The 26,135-nt window shown below is 33.0% G+C and overlaps 1 protein-coding gene across 2 annotated transcripts in view; it reads left to right on the top strand.

The window, feature by feature from the left end:
* The first annotated feature begins 215 nt into the window (after nucleotides 1-215).
* Nucleotides 216-26,135, top strand: part of LOC135139472 (uncharacterized) — a 78,996-nt gene continuing 53,076 nt past the window's right edge. For both annotated transcript variants that reach the window (XM_064069714.1, XM_064069713.1), the window contains exon 1: nucleotides 216-1,411. In XM_064069714.1, the coding sequence (XP_063925784.1) occupies nucleotides 247-1,411 (1,165 nt within the window). In that variant the 5' untranslated portion in view covers nucleotides 216-246. The remainder of the gene's footprint in view (nucleotides 1,412-26,135) is intronic.

Below are 26,135 nucleotides of genomic sequence, written 5' to 3'. Positions count from 1 at the left end.
CAATAAAGTGACACTTTGGAATTATTATTACATGACGTCAGATTGCTACTGGATCCTGAAAAGGAGCGTGGTGGAATCTTCTCCAGCTCTGGAAGTACCTACTAGTGTGTATTCCCGTCCCTTGTCCCGTTTCCAGGCCGCCTCCCAGCCCAAACCGAGCGTCTCCGCGTCCGTCCGTTAATGAGATGATGCTGGAGATCCGAAGAGGAGGGCTCGACCTCGCCGCCTCGCCGTTGCGGTTCTAGTATGGCTCGATCCGTCGTGGTGTTCGCCTCGATCGCGACATGCCTGGCGCTCGCTCGGGCCGCCGATGACCGCCAGAACCGGGCCGGCGACCTGGACCGCGGCCCCCCGGCCCGCCTGGAGATGAGCACCGAGTTCTTCCTCGTGCCGGCGAGCGCCGCCGCCCCCGCCGCCTCCGACGCCCCCGTCACCCTCGAGCGCATCGGCGGCATCTTCCGCAACGAGAGCTGGGTCATCCCCGTGCTCACCCTGTCCGCCGTCACCATGGCGCTCATCGTCGGCTTCGAGGTGTTCGTGCTGTGCAAGGCCTGGCGCACCACCCCCAGCCGCCGCCACCTCTTCCTCGGCCAGATGCTGCTGCTCGGCCTGTTCGCCTGCGCCGGCCTGGGGGCCGTCTACGCCGCCTCCCCCACGCGCCTCACCTGCGCCGTGCTGCGCTTCGGCACGGGGGTGGCGTACGCGCTGGTCTTCGCCGCCCTCTTGGTCAAGTGCGTCTTCCTGATCAGCCTCAACGGGGGCGTGTACCTGCCGGCCCCCTACCAGGGGCTGCTGCTGCTCTTCGCGATCTTGATCCAGGTGGCCATCGGGGCGCAGTGGCTGATCACGAGCCCGCCGCTGGTGGACGACGTCACCTTCGAGGTGGCGGCGACGCCGAGTAAGCACAGGTTGCTGGTGACGGCGGAGGACGTCGCCGCCCCGCTGGTGCTGCCGCTGTGCCGCACCTCCTACACCGACATACTGCTCTCGCTGATCTACGTGATTTTTCTGATCGTGTTCGTGACGGTTCTGGCGGTGAAGTCCCGAGGGATCAGAGACAATTACCGGGAAGCTACTTATATCGGACTGTCGGTGGGCTGCAGCATTCCCACGTGGATAGTGTGGATCTTGAGTGGGTTCGTGGTCAGCGAGAGACACAGAGACGCTTGCTTAGCTTTTGGACTAGTGATTTCTTCGGTTTTGGTCTTTCTGATCATGTTCATGCCGAAGGGAAGACAGTTAGCGGCGATGGGCAAGGAAGGGGTCTACGTGGAAGACAGAGAGGAACGTTTTAGTTCTTTGAGTAGGGCGGGATCCGGGTATTCCCCGTCCTTTTTTCACTTCAAACCTATTAAGTACGGGCTGGGGCATGGTACTAAGCATCAACACACGGTCACCACCATCGGAGGAGGTATGCTAAAGTCACCCAATTCACTCGAAACACCCACAATGGGCGTTTACACCACATAAATCGATTTGACCGAGGAAGGCTTGTACAATTAGCGACGCGAAAGTGGTACTAATCGCATAAATTTGTATAATTTTTAGCTAGCTTTTTACAGACGAAGTACCATTGGGATGGAGTGAACTGTAAATAATTTGACATGCCTCCACTGAACCATTGCAGATTATTAACACGCCTTCCTCGACGCATTGTTTATTCTTAATTTCTCCAAAATCCACCGATTGTTGATTTTACCCACGAAAAAATTTCTCTTGCATATGGTCATCGTATGGAGTGTCAGCTCGATGACCACTTTTTGTCCTCCACTAATAATACCCATATGCTGTAGACGGAAGCTATAACTTTTATTAAATATAAACCACACACCTGTAAACGCACCTGTGTCTAAATTAATTTTACCACCACGAGTAGTACCACGACCATTTCAACAAAAGCGAAATTTTCCACAACTAAATTTCATTTTGATGGTACTTCATCGACGATCGCAGAATATCGTCCAAAGCTGCATTACCAGTTTGTTTACTTCTGGATTATTTAAGCGACATCCGAACTCTAAAAACAAGTTGCTGTGTTTACGAACAAACATTCTTTCGGTCTGAATTACAACAATGATCGAAAAACGGCTTCGCAACAACACGAATGGCGAAATTTGGGTAAAACAGCACACCTCGGACTCATTCATCATAATTTTTTCATTGTGTCGGGTAATTACAATGTTTAGATCCGAAAAAATTGTTTGTACAATTTACATTCGTACATTTGCCAGAAAAACTCGCGGATACCTCGTTAAGTGATTAACTGGTTAGGTAATTACATACAATTACTTTTTTGCGTCCGAGAAGAAGTTAAACGTGCTCATTGACAAATTATGATAATAATAATTCGCCGGTTTAAAAAAACGTATTTCTGTGTCATCGTCCTGACGGATTCGTTTCCAACAAAGGATCATTTTGGCGCTGGGTAAGAAGCTCCGACAGATCATGTTTATTTTTAACAGTTCTTTTTTCCCCAAGATTGGTAATTTAAATTCAAGCATACGCTTTAATTTATTTTAGTTTGTCTGCGACCCGTTATTTATGGAAGCGACTAGTAGTTTGGCGTTTTTTTCGACAATTCTTACATGATCTGGTGATATTAAAGAGCGGATTTAAATTTTTGCGTTTTTATGTGTGGACTGAAAAAAGATGAAAAATTGTTTTAGCTGCACTGCCGCTTTTTTCGGAGTGTTATGACGCGTCCAAGTGCCATATATTTTATTAATTTCGACATAATGTTATAAAAACGAAATCACGCCGAGATGATGTATGCGTATTTTATTGAAATTATTTATTGCAGATTATTACAACGATCTAGAATGTGATAACACGACAGTAATCATGAGAAATATTTATTGCGGCTGGGAATTTTTTAATCCGGGCACATTAATAACAGCTGTATGAGCAAATATGTGCTGGAGGTAGATAAGAGCTTACCAGGAAAGAACGAAAAAAGTCGGTACATTAATTAATTAAATGTTAGATTTACAGTTATCAACTACTGTAAAAGCTTGTAATATAGTACACGACAACTACATCATAAATCAAAAAAAAAAAAAATCATAACCATAATTTTAAGTTTTTTGAGAAAATCTTCTTGCTTAAAATTACACGCGGAGCGAGCGAAATGAGCTGCCAATTGAATATACAAACTGCGTGCAGCGAAGACAGCCCACGAGCCGTGTTAATTATAGATTCATCATAGGATACTAGTTTACAGCCCTTCAAGACTTTTATAAAAATGCAGCTCGCGAAACGAGCGATACGACGTGCATACAAAACCAGCCATACACAATAAGAATCCGTGGCGCCTCAGATTTTTTATGGAAATCATATTCTCAATAATTTCTTTCTTTTTTGAAACGAGGGAGACCGTGTGAAGCTCTAAGACTGGAATTTCGTTAGCATAATTGATAGATGCACCCAGTTTTACTTCCCTATGGGTCCATCGGACGAATTGTTACTTTCATGTTTTCTCGACGTGTCATGCTTTTTAGAGTACCAAAGAACAGATTTGCCGTTTTCATCTGTCTGATGACGTCATTTCAAAATTTCGCCGAAGAAATCCTATCTAAAATAAACAAAATATCATGATTCTATATTTGTGGTTTATCAGTGTGTTCGTAGTTTTTTAGTTACTTATACAGGGTGGCTTAAAGAAATTAATGAATGAGCCAGTCTATTTTATCGAACAAATCAAGAGTGTCAATTTTTTGAATTTAGACTATTTTTTCTCAATAAAGCCTGAATATGCTCTCTGCGCTCTTATTTTAAACGTTCTTTTTATTCAAGTTTAGTCTCAGAGAAGAAAGAGTTTCAGCGAAGTTGTGGAATTTCAATTGCAATAATAATTCTAACAATTGTTTTTAAGATTCACTTTTTGTAGGTGATAAATATGTACTTTTTTTATTAACAGTTTAGTTTCTCAGGGACAATGGTGAATTATTTTTAATAACAGCTGGACGTACTCGCGTTCTAAGCGGTTTTTGCACTTTTTACGCTTTTTGTGGAGTTTTTGTTCCCATTTTTTGACGGTTTTTGTTGTTTTTATCGTCATTATCTTGGGTTGACTTTTTTTATCGCATTTTATTATCGTTAATTTTTTATCGTCTTTAGTATAACTTTTTGTGCCTTTTTGCCTCGAATTTTTTTGTCGTTTTTTTCGTTTTTTTGTGTATTTTTCTTCGATTTTTTTGACTTTATTTGGCTCTTTCTTCATATTGTACGTAATTTTGTGGCCCTTTATGTTACCTTTTTGACTCGCTTTTTTACGCTTTTACGCTTCTTTTGTGGACTTTTTCTCTTTTGAGTCTGATTTTTTCGAGTCTTTTTGTCATCGCCATTGCTTTGTAGCACTTTTTGTAGCCATTTTTTTTTCTATCTTTTATCCCTTTTTTGTCCCCATTTTTTGACGTCTTTTTTTCCGACTTTTTGTTAGTTTTTTTTTTGTAACTTGTTTCCAAAATTTTCTTCACTTGATTTGTTTCTTTTTGAGTCGGTTTTTTTGTGAATTTGTTATCGTAATTTTTTTAATATTTCTGTATATTTTCTACGTTTTTTGTGGATTTTTTGTCTCCAATTTTTGCCTTTTTATCGATTCTATTTTTTGAGTCGATTTTTTTACGCATTTTTGTCGACTTTTTTTCGTTTTTTTCTGCAGCTTTTATCTTTTCTGACTTATTTTCCAACATTTTTTACTTTATTTGGCCTTATTTTTAGACACATTTTTTAATCAATTTTTGTTGTCTTTTTTGCCTCTTTTTGAATCGTTTTTTTAATGGTTTTTTGTGAATTTCTTGTCGCAATTTTTTAGCCCCTCTGTTTATTTTTGACTCGGTTTTTCGTTTTTTACGTTTTATGTGGACTTTTTGTCGCCATTTTTAGGCTTTTTATCTATTTGTCAAGTCGGAGTTTTTCTTTGGACTTTTTTGGCGAATTTTTTCAAGTTTTTTTTTATCACCATTGTCTTGTCTTGACTTTTTTATTGCGGTTTGTTATTACTCCTTTTTTATTGTCTTTTATATTATTATTTTTTCACAATTTTTTGGCTCTTTTCCGAGTCGGACTTTTTTAAGCCTTTGTTTTTTTGTGAATTTTACGGTGGATTTTTTATCGCGTTTTTATCGTTATATTTTTAGCCCTTTTTGTAGACATTTTTTTTAATTCGATTTTTTCTGTGCGTTTTTCCCCCCATTTTTTGACGCCTTTTTGTCGACTTTTCCGTGTTTTTTTTTGTAACTTTTTCTTTTGTACTTGTTTTACCACTTTTTTGACTTTATTTGGCCCTATCTTTAGTCACATCTTTTTACGAAATTTTCACGACCTTATATGTCTCTTTTTGAGTCGGTTTTTTATGCTTTTTTGGGAATTTCTTTTCGTAATTTTTTTAACCTTTCTGTCAATTTTTATTCAGATTTTTTCTGTTTTCTTTTTTTACGTTTTTTGAGGACCTTTTCTTGCCATTTTTAGCGTTTTTATCTATATTTCAAGTCGGATTTTTTACGTTTTTTCGTGGACTTTTTTGTTGCTTTTTTATCGCCATTGCCTTGTCTTGACTTTTTTATCGCGGTTTGTTCTCGTCCCTTTTTTATTGTCATTCATATGACTTTTTGGTCACTTTTTCAGCATTTTTTGGCGCTTTTCTGACTTTTTTTTCTTTTTTTTTGAGTTGTTAAGCCTTTGGTTTTTTAATGAACTTTTTAAACGGTTGTTTTTTTATCGCGTTTTTTTCTCGTTATATTTGTAGTCCTTTTTTGTAGCCATTTTTTTTCGATTTTTTTTGTGCCTTTTTTCTTCCCATTTTTTGACGCCTTTTTGTCAACGTTTTTTTTTTTTTTGGTAGATTTTTTCTTTTGTGACTTATTTTCTAACTTTTTTTTTACTTTATTTGCCCCTATTTTTAGGCACACTTTTAGTCAATTTTCTGCGGTCTTTTTTGTTTCTTTTTGACTCGAATTTTTTCGCTTTTTACGTTTTTTGTGGACTTTTTAGCCTTTGTATCTATTTTTCAAGACGGATTTTTACGTTTTTCCGACAACTTTTTTTGAAGAGTTTTTTCGCGTTTTTTGTTGCTTTTTAATCGCCATTGCCTTGTCTTGACTTTCTTGTCGCGGTTTGTTGTCATCCCTTTTTGATTGTCTTTTATGTGACTTTTTAATCACTTTTTCGGCATTTTTTTGGCACTTTTTTGACTTTTCTTTGTCTCTTTTTTTTTGAGCCGGACATTTGTAATTTAAGCATTTGGTTTTTTGTAGCCATTTTTTTATCTTTTTTTGTACCTTTTTTCCTGTCCATTTTTTACGCTTTTTTATCGACGTTTTTCGTTTTTTTTTTTTTTTGTAGTTTTTTTTTGTGACTTATTTTCCAACTTTTTTTTACTTTCTTTGGCTCTATCTTTAGTCACATTTTTTAGTCAATTTTTCTAGTCTTTTTCGTCTCTTTTTGAGTCGGTTTTTTATACTTTTTTTTGTAAATTTCTTGTGGCAATTTTTTAGTCCCTCTGTCTATTTTTGACTCGGAATTTTTCGCTTTTTACGTTTTTTGTGGACTTTTCGTCGCCATTTTTAGCCTTTTTATCTATTTTTCAAGTCGATTTTTTTATGCTTTTTCGTAGACTTTTTTACGGTTGCTTTTTTATCGCGTTTTTCGTCGTTATATTTGCAACTCTTTTTTGTAGCAATTTTTTTATTTGTTTTTTTTGTGCATTTTTTCACCTCTTTTTTTTACCCCTTTTTTTGGTCGACTTTTTTGTTTTTTTTTTGTACCTTTTTTCTTTTGTGACTTCTTTTCACAGTTTTTTTAATTTTATTTGGTCCTATCTTTCGTCACATTTTTAGGCAATTTTTACAGCCTTCTTTGTCTATTTTTGACTCGAATTTTTTTTCTTTTTTACGTTTTTTTTTTTAGTCGCCTTCGCATTCTACACCTTCTTTTTTTGCACTTTAGCCGCATAGAAGTGATTAAAAAAAGAATCTCGGCCAATCTGTCTAGGTTTTGTTGTAATAATGCGTCCCTAAATTTATTATTTAGAAAAAAAACAAACCTACAGAATGCGAGCGCAGCGAGCACCTTCAGGTTGCTGGACTTTCTCGACTTTACAAATATTTTCAGGTTTCTCTTTTTCTAGACACTAAAAAATGCTCTCATTTCACTAATAATAATTTGGTTTCCAGGGAAATTGCCGAATAATTTTCATTTTCGAACACCTAAATGTGCTCGCTGCACTCGCATTCTGAATATTCTTTCTTTAATTAATTTCGTGTCATACATAATTCTCGACTTCTCCCTGTGAAGTTAAATTATTCTGACAAATCAACCTTTAAAATCACATTTTTAAATAACAACAAAATTGTTCTTAATAGTTTAGCTTCTCAGGAACACGAATAAAGAATTTTTAATTAAACCTGAACGTGCTCGCTGCGCTCGCATTTTAAACTTCTTTTTTCAGCTTATTTTCATACAAATAAATAATCTTCTGTAAAACTGTTATCGACTTCATCATGTAAATCAACATTTTTAAGTTGTGCTGCCGGAGCGAGGGCGACGTTGCTGAAGCTCGCGGAGCGAGCAACATTCTCGCCGTTTTTAGGTTTTTCAAACGAAATAAACCAGCCAGGATCGAGAAGCTCCCGGAATTAATTTCCAAAAAAACTTTTTTTGGTTTAACTCGTGCTTCGACGACCGTGTTTGAATGTGCATGGTTTTTACCGCCGCCTTCTACTCAAACAACAAACAGCTTTTGTCTCCAGGTTAATAACTCCACTTGCAAAAAATAAATTGTAATTTAATAAAGCCACTTTTTTGGCGGAAGTTTGGCAAATGAAATCGATCGAAAATCGACCCCGCGTCATTAATTTGGAGGGAAATCCCCAAACCGCAGATACGCCACAAAATATAATTTCTCATTGCATTATCTGATGAAATGTAATATTTACATATAATCCCGGGAAAGATATCGATCTCTGAAAGATGAGCAGGTGCAACGGAATTGGATAATCCTGCGGCTACACTTTAACAAGGATCCAGAATTTCGAGAATCCAGCCACTAAGTGCAGATTTTTCAAACGGTGATTACGTGCGAGTATGTAATTTCCAGGTTTAGGAGGTGTGGATTTGTGTTGACTTTGGTTTCAAGGCGAGCAAATATCGTAAAGAATGTCGGTAAACTAGGAAATAAACTATTATAGAGGTACACATTACACAAACGTAAACAAAGAAAAAGTCCGGGTAAAAAGAGGAATTGTTTCACGCCATTACGATCATGCGAAATTAAGTTAGAAAAGTGCTCAAAGTGCATACTTGCACATCTAGGAATTTCTGCAAATATTTCCTTCTTCGGGAACATGAAAGCACGCGCAAATAGTATTTATACTCGGCATAAGCTCGATTAATGTCTTCATTATTTATTTTTAATTGTACCCGTATGTTGGCACATGCTTGTGCCACTAACTCCGTATTATAACTCTATATTGTATGATAATCGCAATGTCACTTTTTTATGACACAACGCGAAGAAAAAGCCGACTTTAAGGGTTCCAGAGGTCAATATCCTCCAACCGCGGACTTCTTTTGTTCATATGTAAGCTAAAAAAGACGTAACAATTGTTCATCCTCCATAGTTAATTTCGTTTCAATAATTCGCAATTTTGTCCGACAAAGATAAAGCGATGACTGTTCAACTGTAACAAGATGTAAATTTTATTGTTGCTACATACCCACATATGCCCGAGTATTATAAAACACTGTTACTGATTTACTCTCGCGATTGTTACGATTATAAAAGTAATCGCTTTTTTACTCTTGCACATAACAGTACATTTATATTAAAAATTCAAGAAATTTAATAACAGTTTGCCAAAACATAACGCGTCATGATTAAATTCCGGGCTTTTTTCCTCGGTACATCGATTGCATAATTTTCTATGCAAAATCGGAGCTTTTTTGCCGACGAAGTTTAGTGCCGAGACGAATCCGAGTGCCTTAATCCGACCAGAAAATGCAAAATGGATTATCGTAGGTAACTGTTAACGCGGAAAAAACTTTGTTGCGATTTTCACTAAAAATCGGGACAAATTATTAATAAACCGTTGCGTACTAAGTATGCAAAAAGCGCGATTATCGTCCTAGTGAGAAAAAATCCGACTTTCTGAATATATTACACTTATGGCTTTATGGCTTTATGGCTTATGGCTATTTATGAAATTATTCCCAATGTTGATGTTGTAGGTGTCAAACTGCTGCTCAAGGGTCAGAGCCTAATTATTCTTTCAGTGTACATGCCACCGCAAACGTCATTTCAGGAGTTTGATTTATTTCTTGACACTTTAAATGCTATTGAAGATTTTAAATTCTGTAAGTTGCTTATATTAGGGGACTTTAACGTGCCTGAGTTTTCACTCGGCATTTCAAATCAATTCACGGCTTCTCTTAACAACTTTCTACAATTTAATATTCTATCACAGTTCAACACAATACAAAATACGCGGCAACGCATCTTGGACTTAGTTCTGTCTAACTTGAAATGCCAGGTTGATAGTGCAGATTTTGATCTTGTTGATGCCGACGATCATCACCCTTCTTTATCCATACTTACGGTTTTAGAGACTCCATTACGTGAATTTCCATTAAATGATATGACTAATCAATTCAACTTCAAAAAAGCTGACTTTCGATTGCTATATGATTTGCTTGGGTCAACCAATTGGGACTTTTTAGAGGCTAACATTGATGTTGATAAAGCATGCTCACTTTTCTATGATAAGCTTCATGAAATTTTTCTTCTTACTGTTCCAAAATCGGTGCCCAAACGTAATAGTCACTCCTGGCCTCCCTGGTTCAATCAGGAAATCATTGCAACTATTAAGGCAAAGGATGCTTGTCACAGGCTGTATAGAAAACGCAACACTGATTATTACAGGAATTTATTTAAATTGTATCGTTCTCGGTGTAAGCATCTTATTAAGGCGTCGTACAAGGAATATATTCACAGAATTGAGAACAATATCTCAACGGACCCTAAATCGTTTTGGGCATTTGTTCAATCTAAAAAGGGGGGTACTAGGATTCCTGGGGTGATGCATTTTAATGACTCACAACTTACTTCACCAGAGGAAATTGTAAACGCGTTTGGTGAGTACTTTAATAGTGTATACATTGCCTCCAATGATGATATATGTCCCTCTTTTGCCTTTGACAAGTCGAGTCAACTATTTGTATCTATTGATTCTCTAACTGAAAATGATGTTTTTCTAGCCTTGAAAAAGTCAAAGAATTCTTGTACTGCTGGGTTGGATGGCATTCCTAGTTTCCTCCTGAGTGACTGTGCATGTATCTTTGCCCATCCCTTGCTAAAGATCTTTAATCTCATATTAAAGCAATGTAAAATGCCTGATTGTTGGAAAAAGACTTGTATCTGCCCGGTATTCAAAGCAGGTGATGTCTCTGATGTTGATAAGTATAGACCCATTAGTTTGTTATGTAATTTTGCAAAAACATTTGAGACTGTTCTGTATAAATACATTTATTCTGCTGTCAAATCTCATATAACTGAATATCAACATGGTTTTTATCAGGGTAGATCTACGATTACAAACCTGGCGTGTTTCTCTCAATATGTTTCTGTTTGTCTTGATAATAGGGGTCAAGTTGACACTATTTACACGGATTTTCGTAAAGCATTTGACCAAATTGATCATTATGTCTTGATTGCTAAATTACAACAGTTTGGATTTTCCGCTCCTCTGATCAACTTTTTCCGTTCATATCTAACGAACAGAGTCCAAGTCGTTAAATATCGTAATTTTTATTCACAACCATTTTCTCCTACCTCTGGTGTGCCGCAAGGGTCTAACTTAGGTCCATTATTGTTTCTTCTGTTTGTTAATGATATTGTTGATGGTCTATCATGCGAGAAACTTTTATATGCGGATGACCTCAAGTTGTTTATGGAGATTAAAAATATTAACGATAGCGTGACTCTTCAAGCTAATATTCAGATTATTTTGCAATGGTGTATTCGTAATCGTTTATCTCTTAACCAAGACAAATGTTTCGTTGTGTCCTATACAAGAAAACTTAATCCTAGTATATTTCCTTACACCATAGCCAATACTGAGTTACATCGTTGTGACAATTTTAAAGATTTAGGCATTACGTTTGATTCTAAATTCAATTTTGTGAAACATATAGATGATGTAATAGCAAAATCTTTTAGGATGTATGGTTTTGTTTACAGAAATTGTAGCGAGTTCTCAAATATAAAAACTTTATGTAATTTATATTTTGCGCTTATTAGATCTAGATTGGAATATGGTGCTATAATTTGGTATCCCTTATATGATGTGCATGTTAAAAATATCGAAGCTGTTCAGCGTAAATTTCTCAAATTTTTATGTTATTGTGTAGATAAAGTTTATCCTGAAAGGGGGTGTGATCATGCTGCACTTCTGAGTAGGTTTGAATTTCTAGCTCTCCAGGATCGGCGCAATATTATTGTCATTAAATTTGTTTTTAATTTATTTAACAACAAAATAGATTGTCCGAGCCTTCTGGATAAATTTAACTTGGTCGTACCTCGTATTAATTCGCGCCAATTTCAAACTTTTTATAGTCCAGCATATAAGACAAACGTATTACGTAAATCTCCAGTAGTTGTTATGTGTAATAAGTTGAATGAAATATCTACTCATTGCGATATACATTACGACTCGCTATCGGTTATTATCAAATCCTTTTTTTGTATTAGTAAGTAGTAAGATTTATATTTTGTAGTTTTGTGGGAGCTTTTATTATTAATAATGGCTTATGTTATACTTAAGTTCCCTGACTTTGGAATTGTATGTTATTTATTTACTGTTTGCGGTTGATTTGAGCCTAAGTTAGTTAAGTTTTAGTTTTCCTTGTTATTGGGTGTAAACCTGTTAGGAATAAAACCTTATTATTATTATTATTATTATTATTATTATTGCCTCACAGTTGTCCAACACGACATTATTTTATGGCACGTTGTTATATTATATTATATTATTATTAACGAGGTCATTGACCAAACACTGTAATTCTCACCACAATGCCCTTTTTTATTTAATTTAATTTAATTCACAACTTTATGATCGGTAATCATGCACTTCTTCGACTAAGTGCATAAACGCCTCGCTTTTAAATTCCTGTAGCAACAAAAACACAAGTCTTTCTGGCTGCCCCTCGTAAACGACGCATTAATGTGATTCGAAAATGCATTATAACGCTGCTTGATTTAAATAAAGTTACAGCAAAACGTACTTGCGCTGATGGTAAAAGTGGCATTTTAATGCGGTGCAAAATGCTTCACATTCACTGCGCAAAAAAAGAAATTTGAATGTCTGTTGCTGTCAATCTTCGTGTTTAATTTATGATAATTACTTAATTATGTGCGGTTAGTCGAAATTCCATTAAGTATTTCAAAATGGATACAGATATGCAATATGAAATCTCGAACCAGTTTCTAATGAATATGCGTTTGGGTTGTAGAGAAATTGGTTATCTGAAATGCATAAAAAAGTCGTTAAGAGTGTGGAAAAATTCATTTATGATGGTAATGTGAACACCATCTATGTGGTTCATTTACTGGGTTTTGGGTTACGAGAAAAAAAAAACGGAGAGAGTGTCACTTTTCAGATGGTTTAAATTTTTAAATTCGGTATGAGTTTTTGAATGAAATTAACTGGAAACACTACTAACTGAATTTTATTTGTTTTAGAAAAATATTAGGTTGGTAATCGTCGGATGGTAAAGCGCTAACTAAAATTTCTCTGATCTTAATCACCGACAACTTGATGACGTCACCTAAAAATTCTGCATGGTAAATACTATTTAAATTTTAGAAATTAACATGCTCCTGTACTAGTGGTTTATGAATGCGCCTTGATTTTCACAAGAAGACAATTCTACCCATTTAACAAATTTTTAGTCTATCATAAGAGAACCCCACAGCAAAAATCAATTAGCTTGGTTGCTTAAGCGTCGTGCTCGTAAGGTCGGGAGTCCGATTCCTTCATGGTCCCTTTTTTTCTTACACTGTAATTGGTATTATTTTTTTTTTTTTTTAATATATAAGAGTTATTAGAAAATAAATACATTTTCAAAATCAAATTGATAATTTTGCGAAGAAACTGGATTTTTGGACTGCAATTTAGGGGTGGGAGTGGTTCTGTCTAAGTAACTTTAGTTAACCTTTTTTAGTCGGATTTTTTTTACTTTTTTTTCTACACTTTTTGTTCCCTTTTTATCGCCACTGTCTTGTGACTTTTTTAGTAGTCCTTTATATAACTTCTTTGTCACTTTCTCCCAGCATTTTTGGTCTCTGTTTTGAGTCGGATTTTATGTCTTTGTTTTTATGGACTTTTCTTCGCTTCTTTATGGTCGCTTTTTTATATCGTTTTACTGTCATCATGTTTGTATAATTTTTTTTGTAACAATTTTTTTTATCCGACTTTTTGTGCCTTTTTCCTCACCTCCCTTTATGGTATTTTTGACGTCTTTTTGCCGCTTTCTTTTTTTTTCTTTGTCACTGGTTTTTCGACCTTTCTTTAGAGGAATTTTTTTTGCTTTTTTGACAACTTTTCCCCATTTTTTGCTTTTTTTTGTTGCTTTTTTTATTGACATGTTCTTATGTCAACTTCTTTATCTGTTTTATTGTAATCTTTCCCAGCTTTTTTATTTTTTTCAGTTTTTTGTATTTTTTTTGTTTTTTCTTTTTTTGAGTCGATTTGTCAACCTTTTTTATCTTTTTGGGAAGAATTTCTTACGTTATTTGTGGATTTTTTTATTCGTTTTGTAACTTTTTTTGGGTTTCTTTTGAGTGGGATTTTTTTGACTCGATTTTATAACTTTTCTCTATATTTTAGTGGAATTTTTGTACACTTTTTGTGGTCCCAACTTTTTTCGCTTTTTTGTTTCTTTTTATTGACATTATCTTGGATATGTTGTCACCTCTTTTTTTTGTCGTCATATATTGTATTTTTTTTACTTTTTTTAGCCGTTTCTGTCCCTTTTTTTTGTCTTTCCGTATTATTTTTTGAGTCGGATTTTATACGCCTTTGTTTTTTATGGACGTTTTTCGTTTTTTCTGGTCGCTTTTTTATTGTATTTTTCTGTCGCCATGTTTGTATTCTTTTTTTTGTAGCTATGTTTTTATACCACTTTTTTGTGCCTTTTTTCTCATCTCCTTTTATGGCATTTTTGAAGCCTTCTTGTCGCCTTTTTTTTCGTTTCTTTGTCGCTTTTGTACTATTGTCACTTGTTTTTTAACTTTTCTTTGGTCGGATTTTTTGCGCTTTTCTGTATTTTTGTATTTTTTTGTTTTTTCTTCTTTTTTGAGTCGGATTTTTCAGCCTTTTTTGTGAACTTTTTCTCCTTTTTGGTAGAATTTCTTACATTATTTGTGGATTTTTTGTTCGAATTTTTTAGAATTTTTGTACACTTTTTTGTGGTCCTAACTTTCTTTCGCTTTTTTGTTTCTTTTTATCGACATTATCTTGGGTATAGGTAATGTATTTTTTTTTTTACTTTTTTAGGCTTTTTTGTCGCTTTTTGGCCTTTTTGTATTATTTTTTGAGTCGCATTTTGTACGAATTTGTTTTCTATCGACGTTTTTCTTTTTTTCATGGTCGCTTTTTTTATCGTGTTTTACTGTCGCCATGTTTGTATCCTTTGTTTGTAGCTATATTGTATCCAACTTTTTTGTGTCTTTTTCCTCCCATTCTTTTATGGCATTGTTGACGTATTTTTGTCGCCTTTTTTTCGTTTCTTTGTAGCTTTTTTACTTTTGTCTCTTGTTTTTCACGTTTTTTTTTAATCTCCATTTGTTGCTTCGTTGTTGTTTATGTCAACATTATCTTGTCCACTTTTTTGTCGCATTTTGTTGTCGTCCCCTTTTTGTCTCTTTTATTATATTCTTTTTCAACTTTTTTCACATGTTCAGTTTTTTGTTTTTTCTCTTTTTTTGGAGTTGGATTTTAACGATTTTTTGTGAATTTTTTGTCTTTTTTTGGTAGAATTTTTTATGTCCAATTTTTTTAGAATTTGTTTCACTTTTTCACTTCTTTTGTGGTTTTTTTGATTTTTATTTTTTTTGTGCGCATTTTCATCGAATTTCTGTACGCTTTTTTGTGGACGTTTTAATCCTTTTTTTGGAGCTTTTTATCCCTTTTTTGTACTTTTTTTTACTTTTCTTGTGTTTTTCTTTGTGGATTTTTTACGCCTTTGTTTTTTGTCACTATTTTTTCGTTTGTTTATCATACCGATTATTTTTACCGTGTTTTCTCGTCGTCATATTTGTAGTTTTTTTCTCCCTCTCTACTCCTTTTCTGACATTTTGAGAACTTTTTTCACGTTTTCAGTTTTTTGTTATTTTTATTTTTTCTCTCTTTTTGTGAGTCGGATTTTCCACGCTTTTTTTGTAATTTTATTTGTCTTTTTTTTAATAGAATTTTTTACGTTATTTATGTATTTTGTTGTTCGAATTTTTTTACAATTTTTTCACTCCTTCATCCTCTTTTGTAGCTTTTTTTGGCTTTTTTTGAGTCGGATTTGTTGAGACCATATTTTAGCTCTTTTTCTGTATATTTTAAACAATTTTTTTGTACACTTTTTTGTGGATTTTTTAATCTTCACTTTTTTCGTTTTTCTGTTGCTTTTTATCAACATTATCCATGTTATCACCCCTTTTTTGTTATCGTATGTCGTTTTCTCTTTAGACTTTTTGGAGCTTTTTTAGCGTTTTTGAAGCTTTTTTGACCTTTCTTGTGTCTTTTTGAGTCGATTTTTTAAGCCTTTATTTTTGTCCCATTTTTTCTTTTGTTTTTCATGTAGATTAGGTATTTTTATCGTATTTTTGATCGTCATATTTTTAGGCTTTTTTTGAGGACCTTTTTTTAATACGACTTTTTTGAGATTTTTTCGCCTTCTCTACTCTTTTATGGCACATTTGAGGACTTTTTTTACTTTTTTCAGCTTCATGTGTTTTTTCTCGTCTTTTGTCGGATTTTTCACGCCTTATTTGTGAATTTTTTGTCATTTTTTGGTGGAAATTTTTTACGTTATTTGTGGATTTTTTTTCTCGCCCCTTTTGTAGCTTTTTTTGACTTTCTTTTTAATCAGATTTTTTTTTGGCACCATTTTTAGCTTTTTTTGTCTATATTTTAGTCGAATTTCTTTACGCTTTTTGTGGACTCTTTTTTGCTATTTTGGTTGCTTTTTATTGACATTATCTATGTTGTTACCCTTTTTTTGTTGTCGTATATTTTATGACTTTTTCGGACCTTTTTTAATCTTTTTTGAAGCTTTTTAGGCTTGGTTTTAGAGCTTTTTTGCCATTTTTTTGTGTCTTTTTTGAGTTGAGAGATTTTTTTTAAGCCTTTGTTTTTGTCACTATTTTTTCGTTTGTTTGCCATGTTGGTTAAGTATTTTTATCGTGTTTTTTCGTCGTCATATTTGTAGCCTTATTTCCTTTTTTTTATTCGACTTTTTTGAGATTTTTTTCTCCTCTCCCTTTTTTTATTGCACTTTGGAGGACTTTTTTACACTTTTTAATTTTTTTTGTATTTTTTTAGTCGGACTTTTCACGCTTTTTTTGTAAATTTTTTGTCATTTTTGGGCGAAATTTTTTTACCTTTATTTGTAGATTTTTTGTTTGAATTTTTTTAATTTTTTTTTCAATTTTGTAGCCCCTTTTTTAGTTTTTTGGCTTTCTTTTCAGTCGGATTTTTTTTGCCACCACTTTTTTAGCTTTTTTTGTCTATATTTTGTGAACTCTTGAATTCTCACTTTCTTTTGCTTTTTTGATTGCTTTTTGTTGACATTAGGGCCAATTCTGAATCAAACATGTTAAAATTTAAAGGTTCTTAAAAAAACAACCAATCAGATTTACGAATTTAACTCGTTACTATGGAAATTTGCAATTTAACACCCTTTAAATTTAAGTTTGATTGAGAATTGCCCCTGTTATCTATGTTGTTACCCCTTTTTTGTTGTCGTATATTTTTTTTCTGGAGATTTTTTAGCCTGTTTTGGAGCTTTTTTGTGCTTTATTGTGTCTTTTTGAGTTGATTTTTTTACGCTTTTGCTTTCTGTCATTATTTTTTCGTTTATTTTTCATCTTGATTATTTTTATTGTGCTTTCTCGTCGTCATATTTGTAGGTTTTTTGGGATTCTTTTTTTTATTCGACTTTTTTTCACTTTTTTTTCTTCTTCTCTTGTCTGTTTATGACATTTTTGAGGACTTTTATCGTTTTTTTTTGTTTTTTTTTTTGGGACATTTTTTGTCGTTTTTTTGGTCCTCTCTTTGGTCGTTTTTTAAAGCCATTTTTTATCACTTATTTTTAGACGTTTTTTTACCTTTTTGGCTTTTTTTGTCTCGTTTTTGAGTCGGATTTTTGCACTTTTTTTTGTGAATATTTTGCCGGCATTTTTTTAAACCTTTTGTGTAGTTTTTTAGTCTGATTTTTTTATGCCTTTTTTGTGACTTTTCATCCTCGATTTTTTCGACTTTTTTGTCATTTTTGAGCCTTCTTTCTTTTTTTTTTCTCTGTTTTTGAGTAGGATTTAATTTTTTTTTAACTTTTTTATCTACGTTTTTCACTTTTTGCTACGTTTTTCATCGCCATTAACTCATTAAGTCCGTAAAATGAGTCTTTTTTCAGAACCAAAAAATATTTTTCGGACTAGTACCTAAAATACAGTTTTTGCAGACTAATCGTTGCTGTTTTGGGGAGCTGAGAGTTGTTTGTAATTACTTTTTTGGGCTGACTTGTGACTTTTTGACTTTTTTTTTGTATATGTCGAAAATTAACTTTTGATTTCAACTTCACCTTCACTGAATATCGTTACGAAATATGACGGTAGCAATTTTTTTCTTAGTAGAAGAATACATAGTATTTTAGTTTTTGTCAAATCTCCATGGTTTTTCCTCCAACAACGAAAAAAGATTTTCTAACCTCAAAACCACTTACATAACCAATTATTTTTCTGTGTGCTCCCCTAAAAAACGTTGTCAAAGAAAAACTTTTTCGGCCTCTGATTTATAGGCCTCGACTACGTCTCGGCTTCAAACTATAGATCAGCGGACAAAGTTCATCTTCATTTTCGATTTTTTTTTAACTTTTTTTGACCTTTTGTCTGTCTCTTGTTGAGTTCGATTTTCACGCCTTTGTTTTGTGGATTTTTTGCCACCATTTTTTCGCTTTTTTTAGTGCGTCTTGTTATTATAAAAAAAAATCAAATTGTTATCAAGTGGTATTGGCACTTTCTGGTGTCTGCAGAGTGATATTTTGATACTTCTCGAAAAAAAACACACTTCGACATTTTGAGATGTTTCAAAGTCATTCCAGATCTTTATTTCCTCATGCGTAACAAAAACCTAATATTAGGTACATGTTTACCGAAGCGTCTAGAAGTGATTACAGCCATTTTGTAATCATCACCTTAAGTACACGTGCGGTGTAAATTTTGCCTTAAGTACAACACTCTTCGAGTCTAGACAAATCAATTTATCCCAAAGATTCTTTTGACAAAAAATCCATCAAGTTAGAAGAAATCCAAACCACACCAATCCAACTAATAAATCCCGCAGCAAACCTGAATCAAACTCGCATTTATCATTAGCCTACGCTATAAATTTCTTGCTTGTCAAAATAATGTCAGCGCAGACACAAATTGAAAACACTGCACTAAAATACGTGACGAGTTGGACAGTTTCGAGAGACGAGGCGGAACGCTTCCTTCCGGTACCTGTAATTAGTACTCTCAGCTGACCGATGAGATTGTTCACCTTACAAGAGCGTCTATAAATAGCGAAAACCGGCAAATTGTCACGTGCGTACAGCGCATTTTTCAGGCCAACACTAGAACTAGTACCATCAGCGGGAACGGCGTCGGCAAACTAGTTCCAAGTACTGATTGCCAATGCAAAATCGAGAGCGACACAAGTACTCCTTCCAAGTGAAGTATTGTATTTTTTCGTCGAGGTACCACCATCCAATTTTCGCAACTCTCGGAAAGTACTTGCGTAAATCTGCGAGTTTACAGGGCGGCTTTGAAAAAATCGGACTATTATTGCCGTGTTAAGTGGTGATGAGCATACCATAAATAACCCTCATTTACCACTGACCGTTTTATGCAGGTAACTAAAACCTACATCCTGCAATAATATAAACACAGTATTTACGTTTATTTTATTTTAAGTTTGAGTTTATATTACTGTAATTATTTTACGCTTATTACATGTATGGTCCTTGCTGTTATTACATCCTTTCAAATGAAATCGTACTGGGTTATTTTAGCCTCAAATCTTGATTATAGCACTGGGAGTACCATCACGGTTACAACGTTTACGATGATTCCAGCTCTGAAGAAGCTAGATTTCAATTAAATAAACACAGCAAAAGAACGCTTATTACGTTAAGTATTATTGGCGTGGATGGTAAAAGAAAGTAAATGAATAGTTTGATGAACTGTCACTCTACTACTGTGAACTGGTTTTGACCTTATTAGTTCTTGTAACTCAAACCAGTTATGTGCAATTTTTCGCATTTATTTATAGCGTCTACCATTAATACTGATTAAACTAGGTTAATTTTTACAAAACCACAATAATTATAATCAATTCTTGGGCTAAACTAGTTCTTCTGAAAATCAGCTGAACAAGGTTACGTTTAAACGGAGTTGATGCGCAAACGGGAGGAGCGGAACTGCGCCTACATTGTGGTCTGTGGCGAGTCACGTCGTCGTATTTATAAGAAAGGAAATTAACATAAAACGTACAAAAACTTTAATGCGGGTTGATGGGTCGTTGCCTGGTCGAAAAATAACTAATAAGAAGATAGTGGATGATGAAAAAGAAACAAAAATGTACGTTGAAAAAAAGGAATGCACATAAGAATGAAAAACATAACAAAGCGTAATCTTTGAGAAATAATTAGCTAAAAATTTGTATCTACAAAAACACGTTCATGGCCACACACCATGACCTAATTGATACCGAATATGTTTCTTATTCACATGAACACAAGGCCGCTAATCAAACAATTCATATTGTGTTGTCCAAATTGTTAAAAAATATTTTCTTAAAATATTATTTTTGATATAAAAATTGGTTCCATAGAGTTTGGTGTTTTGAGAATGTTGAAAATTATATTATTTTTTGAAATTCTAGAATTTAAGAGAAATTAATAACTTCTTAATTCCTAGATCTCTTTGGATGTCCACTGAGAAAAAAATTCTAAAAACTCTAGAAACTACAACAGGAGACAAATTTCAAAATTTTATAGATTCTGAATATATATAACATATAAGTGTTTATAGTAGAAAAAAGCCAAGAAAGCATCTAGGTAATCTGGAAATTCCAAGATTTTTAAATCTAGTTTATTCAAAATTGCAAGACAATTTTTTTTCTTAAAATGTTATTTTAAATATAAAAATTTTGTTGGTTGATCAGAAGTTGTATAGAAGTGGATGTTTTGAATCTTTTTAAAATTAAATTGAATTGAATTTTAGAGAAATTGAAAAATTCTTAAGTCCTCGGTCCATCTTGAGGTCCACTGAGAAAAATATTCTAAAAACTCTAGAAAACTACAAGAAAATCCAGATTTATTAAAAAGATTTATAACATCCGAATATTTAATATTAATATTCTAGGTGATCTGGTTCCAGGATTTTATAATCTAGTTTATTCAAAATTGTCAAAAAAATATATCGTAACAATATTATTCTTAATATAAAAATTGCAATCTCTAGAAATTTAGAGAAATGAATAAGTTCTTAACTTCTCGATCTTTCTTAGAGTCGACTGAAAAAAAAGTTCTAAAAGTTCTAGAGAATGTAAATTTTAAAACCTAGGTTATCCACAATTGCTAAACAAATATTTCCCTAAGGTGTCATTTTTAATGCAAAAAATTTTGTTAGTTGAGCGAAGACTTTGTAGAGTATGGTGGTCTGAAATTCTTAAAAATTAGATTAGTTTTTAGCTTCCAGAATTTTAGAGAAATTAAGAACTTCTTGACTTCTCGATCTTTCTTGTGGTCCACTGAGAAAAAAAAATTAAAAACTCTAGAAAAGTGCAAGAGAATCCAGATTTAAAAAAGTTTATAGATTCTAAATATTTAAGTGTTTATGGCAAATCCAGAAAGCTTGTAGATGATCTGGATATTCCAGGATTTTATAGTCTAGTTTATACAAAATTGTAAAAAAATATATCGTTCTTAATAAAAAAATTTCAATCTCTAGAAATTTAGAGAAATGAATAATTTCTTAACTTCTCGATCTTTCTTAGAGTCGATTGAAGAAAAAGTTCTAAAAGTTCTAGAGAATGTAAATTTGAAAACCTAAGTTATTCATAATTGCTAAACAAATATTTCCCTACGCTGTCATTTTTAATACAAAAATTTTGTTAGTTGAGCGAAGACTTTATAGAGTTTGGTGGTCTGAAATTCTTAAAAATTAGATTAGTTTTTAGTTTTTAGTTTCTAGAATTTTAGAGAAATTAAGAACTTCTTGACTTCTCAATCTTTCTTGGGGTAAACTAAAAAAAAGTTCTAAAAGTTCTAGAGAATGTAAATTTTAAAACCTAGTTTATCCAAAATTGTTAAACAAATATGTATTTAAGATGTATTTTAATGCAAAAATTTTGTTAGTTGAGCGGAGATTTTATAGAGTATTCTGAAATTTTTAAAGTTAGGTTATTTTTCAGCTTCTAGAATTATATAGAAATTAAGAACTTCTTAATTCCTCCATCTTTCTTATCATCCACTGAGAAAAAAGTTCTAAAAAGTCTAGAAACTACAAGAAAATTTAAGTTTCAAATTATTTATGGATTCTAAAGATTTAGTAGAATAGAAGCCTAGGAAGTAATTTCCAAAATTTTAAAATCTCGGTTATCTAGAATTGTTAAAAAAAATATGTCTTTAAAATGTTATTTTTAATATTGAAATTTTTGTTGGTTGGGCGAAGAATCTACAGAGTTTGAAATTAAAACATTTTGACATTTCGATCTTCCTTGGGGCCACTGAGAAAAAAATATCTAAAGATTCTGAAAACACAGGAGAATTTAGATTTCAAATATTTCTATCTTTAAATTCTTGCAGATTAGATTACTATGCCTCAACTTCTGAAAGTTTAGAAAAATTAGGAACTTCTTAACTTCTCGATCTTTCTTGAGGTTCACGTAGAAAAAAACTTCTAAAAATTAGAGAAACTACAAAAAAATTCAGATTTCAAAATGTTTAGATATTCTGAAAATTTAAGAGTTTATCATAGAAAAGAAACAAGAAAGTGTCTGTATGACTTGGAGGGTTCAAGATTTTACAATTTAGATTGTCCAAAATTATTAACAAAATATTTTCTTAAAATGTCGTTTTTTATACAAAAATTTGTCGGTTGAGCAGAAATTCTATAGATATTGCTATTTTTAAATTTTTGCAGATTAGATTACTATTTTTCAACTTCTGGAACTTTAAGAAAATTAGGAACTTTTTAACTTCTTGACATTTCTTGAGGTCCACTGAAAAAAAAGTTCTAAGAACTCTAGAAAATTGCTAGAGAATCCAGATTTAAAAAAGTTTATAGATTCCGAATATTTAAGTGTTTATGGCAAGTCCAGAAAGCTTTGAGATGATCTAGATATTCCAGGATTTTATAATCTAGTTTATTCAAAATTGTTAAAAAATATATATCTTAGCAGTATTATTCTTAATATAAAAATTTCAGTCTCTAGAATTTTGAAAGAAATTAATAACTTCTAAACTTCTCGATCTTTCTTGGGGTCGACTGAAAAAAAGTTCTAAAAGTTCTAGAGAAAGTAAATTTTAAAACCTAGTTTATCCAAAATTGTTAAACAAATATTTCTTTAAGATGTACTTTAAAGCAAAAAAAATAATTTGTTAGTTGAGCGGAGATTTTATAGGGTTTGGTGTTCTGATTTTTTTAAAGTTAGTTTATTTTTCAGCTTCTAGAATTTTATAGAAATTAAAAACTTCTTAATTCCTCCATCTTTCTTGGCGTCCATTGAGAAAATGTTCTAAAAATTCTACAAACTACAAAAGAATTTAAGTTTCAAGTTATTTATAGATTCTAAAGATCTAATAGAATAGAAACCCAGGTGACAAGTTCCAAAATTTTAAAATCTAGGTTATCCAGAATTGTTATAAAAATATGTCTTTAAAATGTTATTTTGAATATAAAAATTTTTGTTGGGCGAAAAATCTACAGAGTTTGGTGCTTTGAAATTTTTGAAATTTAAACATCTTAACAATTCGATCTTCCTAGGGGTCCACTAAGAAAAAAAATGTCTAAAAATGCTGAAAACACAGGAGAATTTAGATTTCAAATATTTCTATTTTTAAATTCTTACAGATTAGATTACTATTTTTCAACTTATGGAACTTTAAAAAAATTAGGAACTTTTTAACTTCTCGATATTTCTTTAGGTCCACTGAGAAAAAAATTCTAAGAACTCTAGAAAACTGCCACAGAATCCAGATTTAAAAAGGTTTGTAGATTCCGAATGTTTAAGTGTTTATGGCAAGTCCAGAAAACGTTAAGATGATCTAGATATTCCAGGATTTTATAATCTAGTTTATTAAAATTGTAAAAAAAAATATATCGTAACCATATTTTTCTTAATATAAAAATTTCAGTCTCTAGAATTTTAGAGAAATTAATAACATCTTAACTTCTCGATCTTTCTTGGGGTCGACTGAAAAAAAGTTCTAAAAGTTCTAGAGAAAGTAAATTTTAAAACCTAGTTTATCCAAAATTGTTAAACAAATATTTCTTTAAGATGTACTTTAATGCAAAAAAAAATTGTTAGTTGAGCGGAGATTTTATAGAGTTTGGTGTTCTGAAATTTTTAAAGTTAGTTTATTTTTCAGCTTCTAGAATTTTATAGAAATTGAGAACTTCTTAATTCCTTCATCTTTCTTGGCGTCCACTGAGAAAAAAGTTCTAAAAATTCTACAAACTACAAAAGAATTTAAGTTTCAAATTATTTATAGATTCTAAAGATCTAATGGAATAGAAACCCAGGAAGCAAGTTCCAAAATTTTAAAATCTAAGTTATCCAGAATTGTTATAAAAATATGTCTTTAAAACGTTATTTTTAATATACAAATTTTTGTTGGTTGGGCGAAAAATCTACAGAGTTTGGTGCTTTGAAATTTTTGAAATTAAAACATTTTAACATTTCGATCTTCCTAAGGGTCCACTAAGAAAAAAATGTCCAAAGATGCTGAAAACACAGGAGAAAAAAAAAAATTCTAAAAATTTCTGGAACCTACAAGAGAATTCAGATTTCAAAATGTTTAGAGATTCTGAAAATTTAAGAGTTTATCATAGAGAAGAAACACAGAAAGTTTCTGTATGATTTGGGAGATTCAAGATTTTAAAATTTAGATTGTCTTGGAACTTTAGAAAAATTAGGAACTTCTTAACTTTTCGATCTGCCTTGGAGGTCCACAGAGAAAAAACGTTCTAAAGATTCTTTAATCTAGATTCTATAATCTACAAGAGAATTTAGATTTCAAAATATTTATAGATTTTGTCGTTTTAAGAGTTCATTAGAGTCCAGAAAGATCTTAGAAGATCCGAAAGTTTCAAGATTCTAATATTTAAATTTTCCAAAATTGTTAAAAAAAAATATTTCCTTCAAATGGGTATTTTAATGTAAAAAATGTTGTCGGTTAAGCGTAGATTCTATACCAAAACGATAATGATAAATTTATTTTAGAACTGACAATCAAAGCATGACACTCAAAAATAAAACACGTTGCCAGGTCGAAAAATAACGAATGAAAATATACTAAATAATAAAAGCAACAAAAATGTACATTAAAAACAAGAATGCACACATTAATAAAAAACACAACAAAGCATAATCTTCGAGAAATAATTAGCTAAAATTTTGTATCTACAAAAACACGTTCATGGCCACACATCATGACCTAATTGATACCAGAATATGTTTCTTATTCACATGAACCAAGGCCGCTGATCAAACAACCTCAACTAAGCGTTCTTGCTCGTCAACAAAAAGAAAACCACAACAAAATTCATATTAATTTCCTCCCAGAAATAAACAAATATTCGAATAAATTAAAGCGACCACAGAATTGGTACCTGTTCACAAAATATAACCGCACATTCATGGCCGCAGTCAAAAAACTTTTAATTTGTGGGAAACATCCATCAAAACTGAACTAAAAAATCAAAAAAATGCACATAACTCTCCAAAATTGGCAAACCACGTGAATTAAATGTCTTATCACTGGCGCAAATCTGCACCAAAACCATAGATAGCGTTTACGACTTCTGGATTGACAATAAAATATGTAACATTTTAATAAAGTCGTTTTGCGGAGTGAAAATTGATCATTAATTCAGATTTGATGGTAATTAGGAGTTTTATTCGAGACGTAACACCCACAAGTAGCACAACCTCCAAAATGTTCTCGGACTGTGACGGCTTGGCTACCGGATTGTGGTACAAGTGAAAATGGTGTTTTTTCGGATTTTTATTGTCGAAGAGCAAGCCGGAGCTTGTAAGAGATAACGCGTTTTTTATTTGGGTTTTATGGTGGCGTGGATGGGTGCCCAAAAAAGGTGCCGCCCATGTTTTGTAATTAATGATGGTAAAAATGGCTGCATAAATCAGCGTTTTGTGCAAATTCCTCGGCACTACGAAGTGAAAAGATAAATAAGAAATTTGCTTAAATTCAGGACGGATTTGCATCGTAATTGGCGGTATGCAAAAAATGATTTATTTGAGTGGGTTTAGTCTAGTTTGGGTAATTTTCGGGTGCAGTCGCGTATCGTATGATTAATAGGCGATTTTTGCGAGAATTAGGTTTAATAAGTAAAAGTAGAACTGTGTGAAAAGAACAGTGAATATTAATCATGTTTTAAAGGAACATTTGCGTTTCCTGGTTGGGTGAGCAGAGATTTTACAGAGTTTGTTATTTTGAAATTTTTTTCGGCTTCTAGTACTTTAGAGAAATTAAAAAGTCCTTAAGTGTCGATCTTTCTTGGGTTTACTGAGAAAAAAAGTTGTAAGGAATCTAAAAGCTACGCGAAAATTGAGATTTCAACATGTTTATAGATTCTAATAGAA

This window comes from Zophobas morio, unplaced genomic scaffold (genome assembly GCF_036711695.1).
Source record: "Zophobas morio isolate AGI-343-1 ecotype UQ-CSIRO unplaced genomic scaffold, CSIRO_AGI_Zmor_V1 ptg000031l, whole genome shotgun sequence".
NCBI classification, from domain to species: Eukaryota; Metazoa; Arthropoda; class Insecta; order Coleoptera; family Tenebrionidae; genus Zophobas; species Zophobas morio.
Note: the sequence above shows the minus strand (reverse complement) of the source record. Positions and strands in the feature narration are given on the sequence as shown.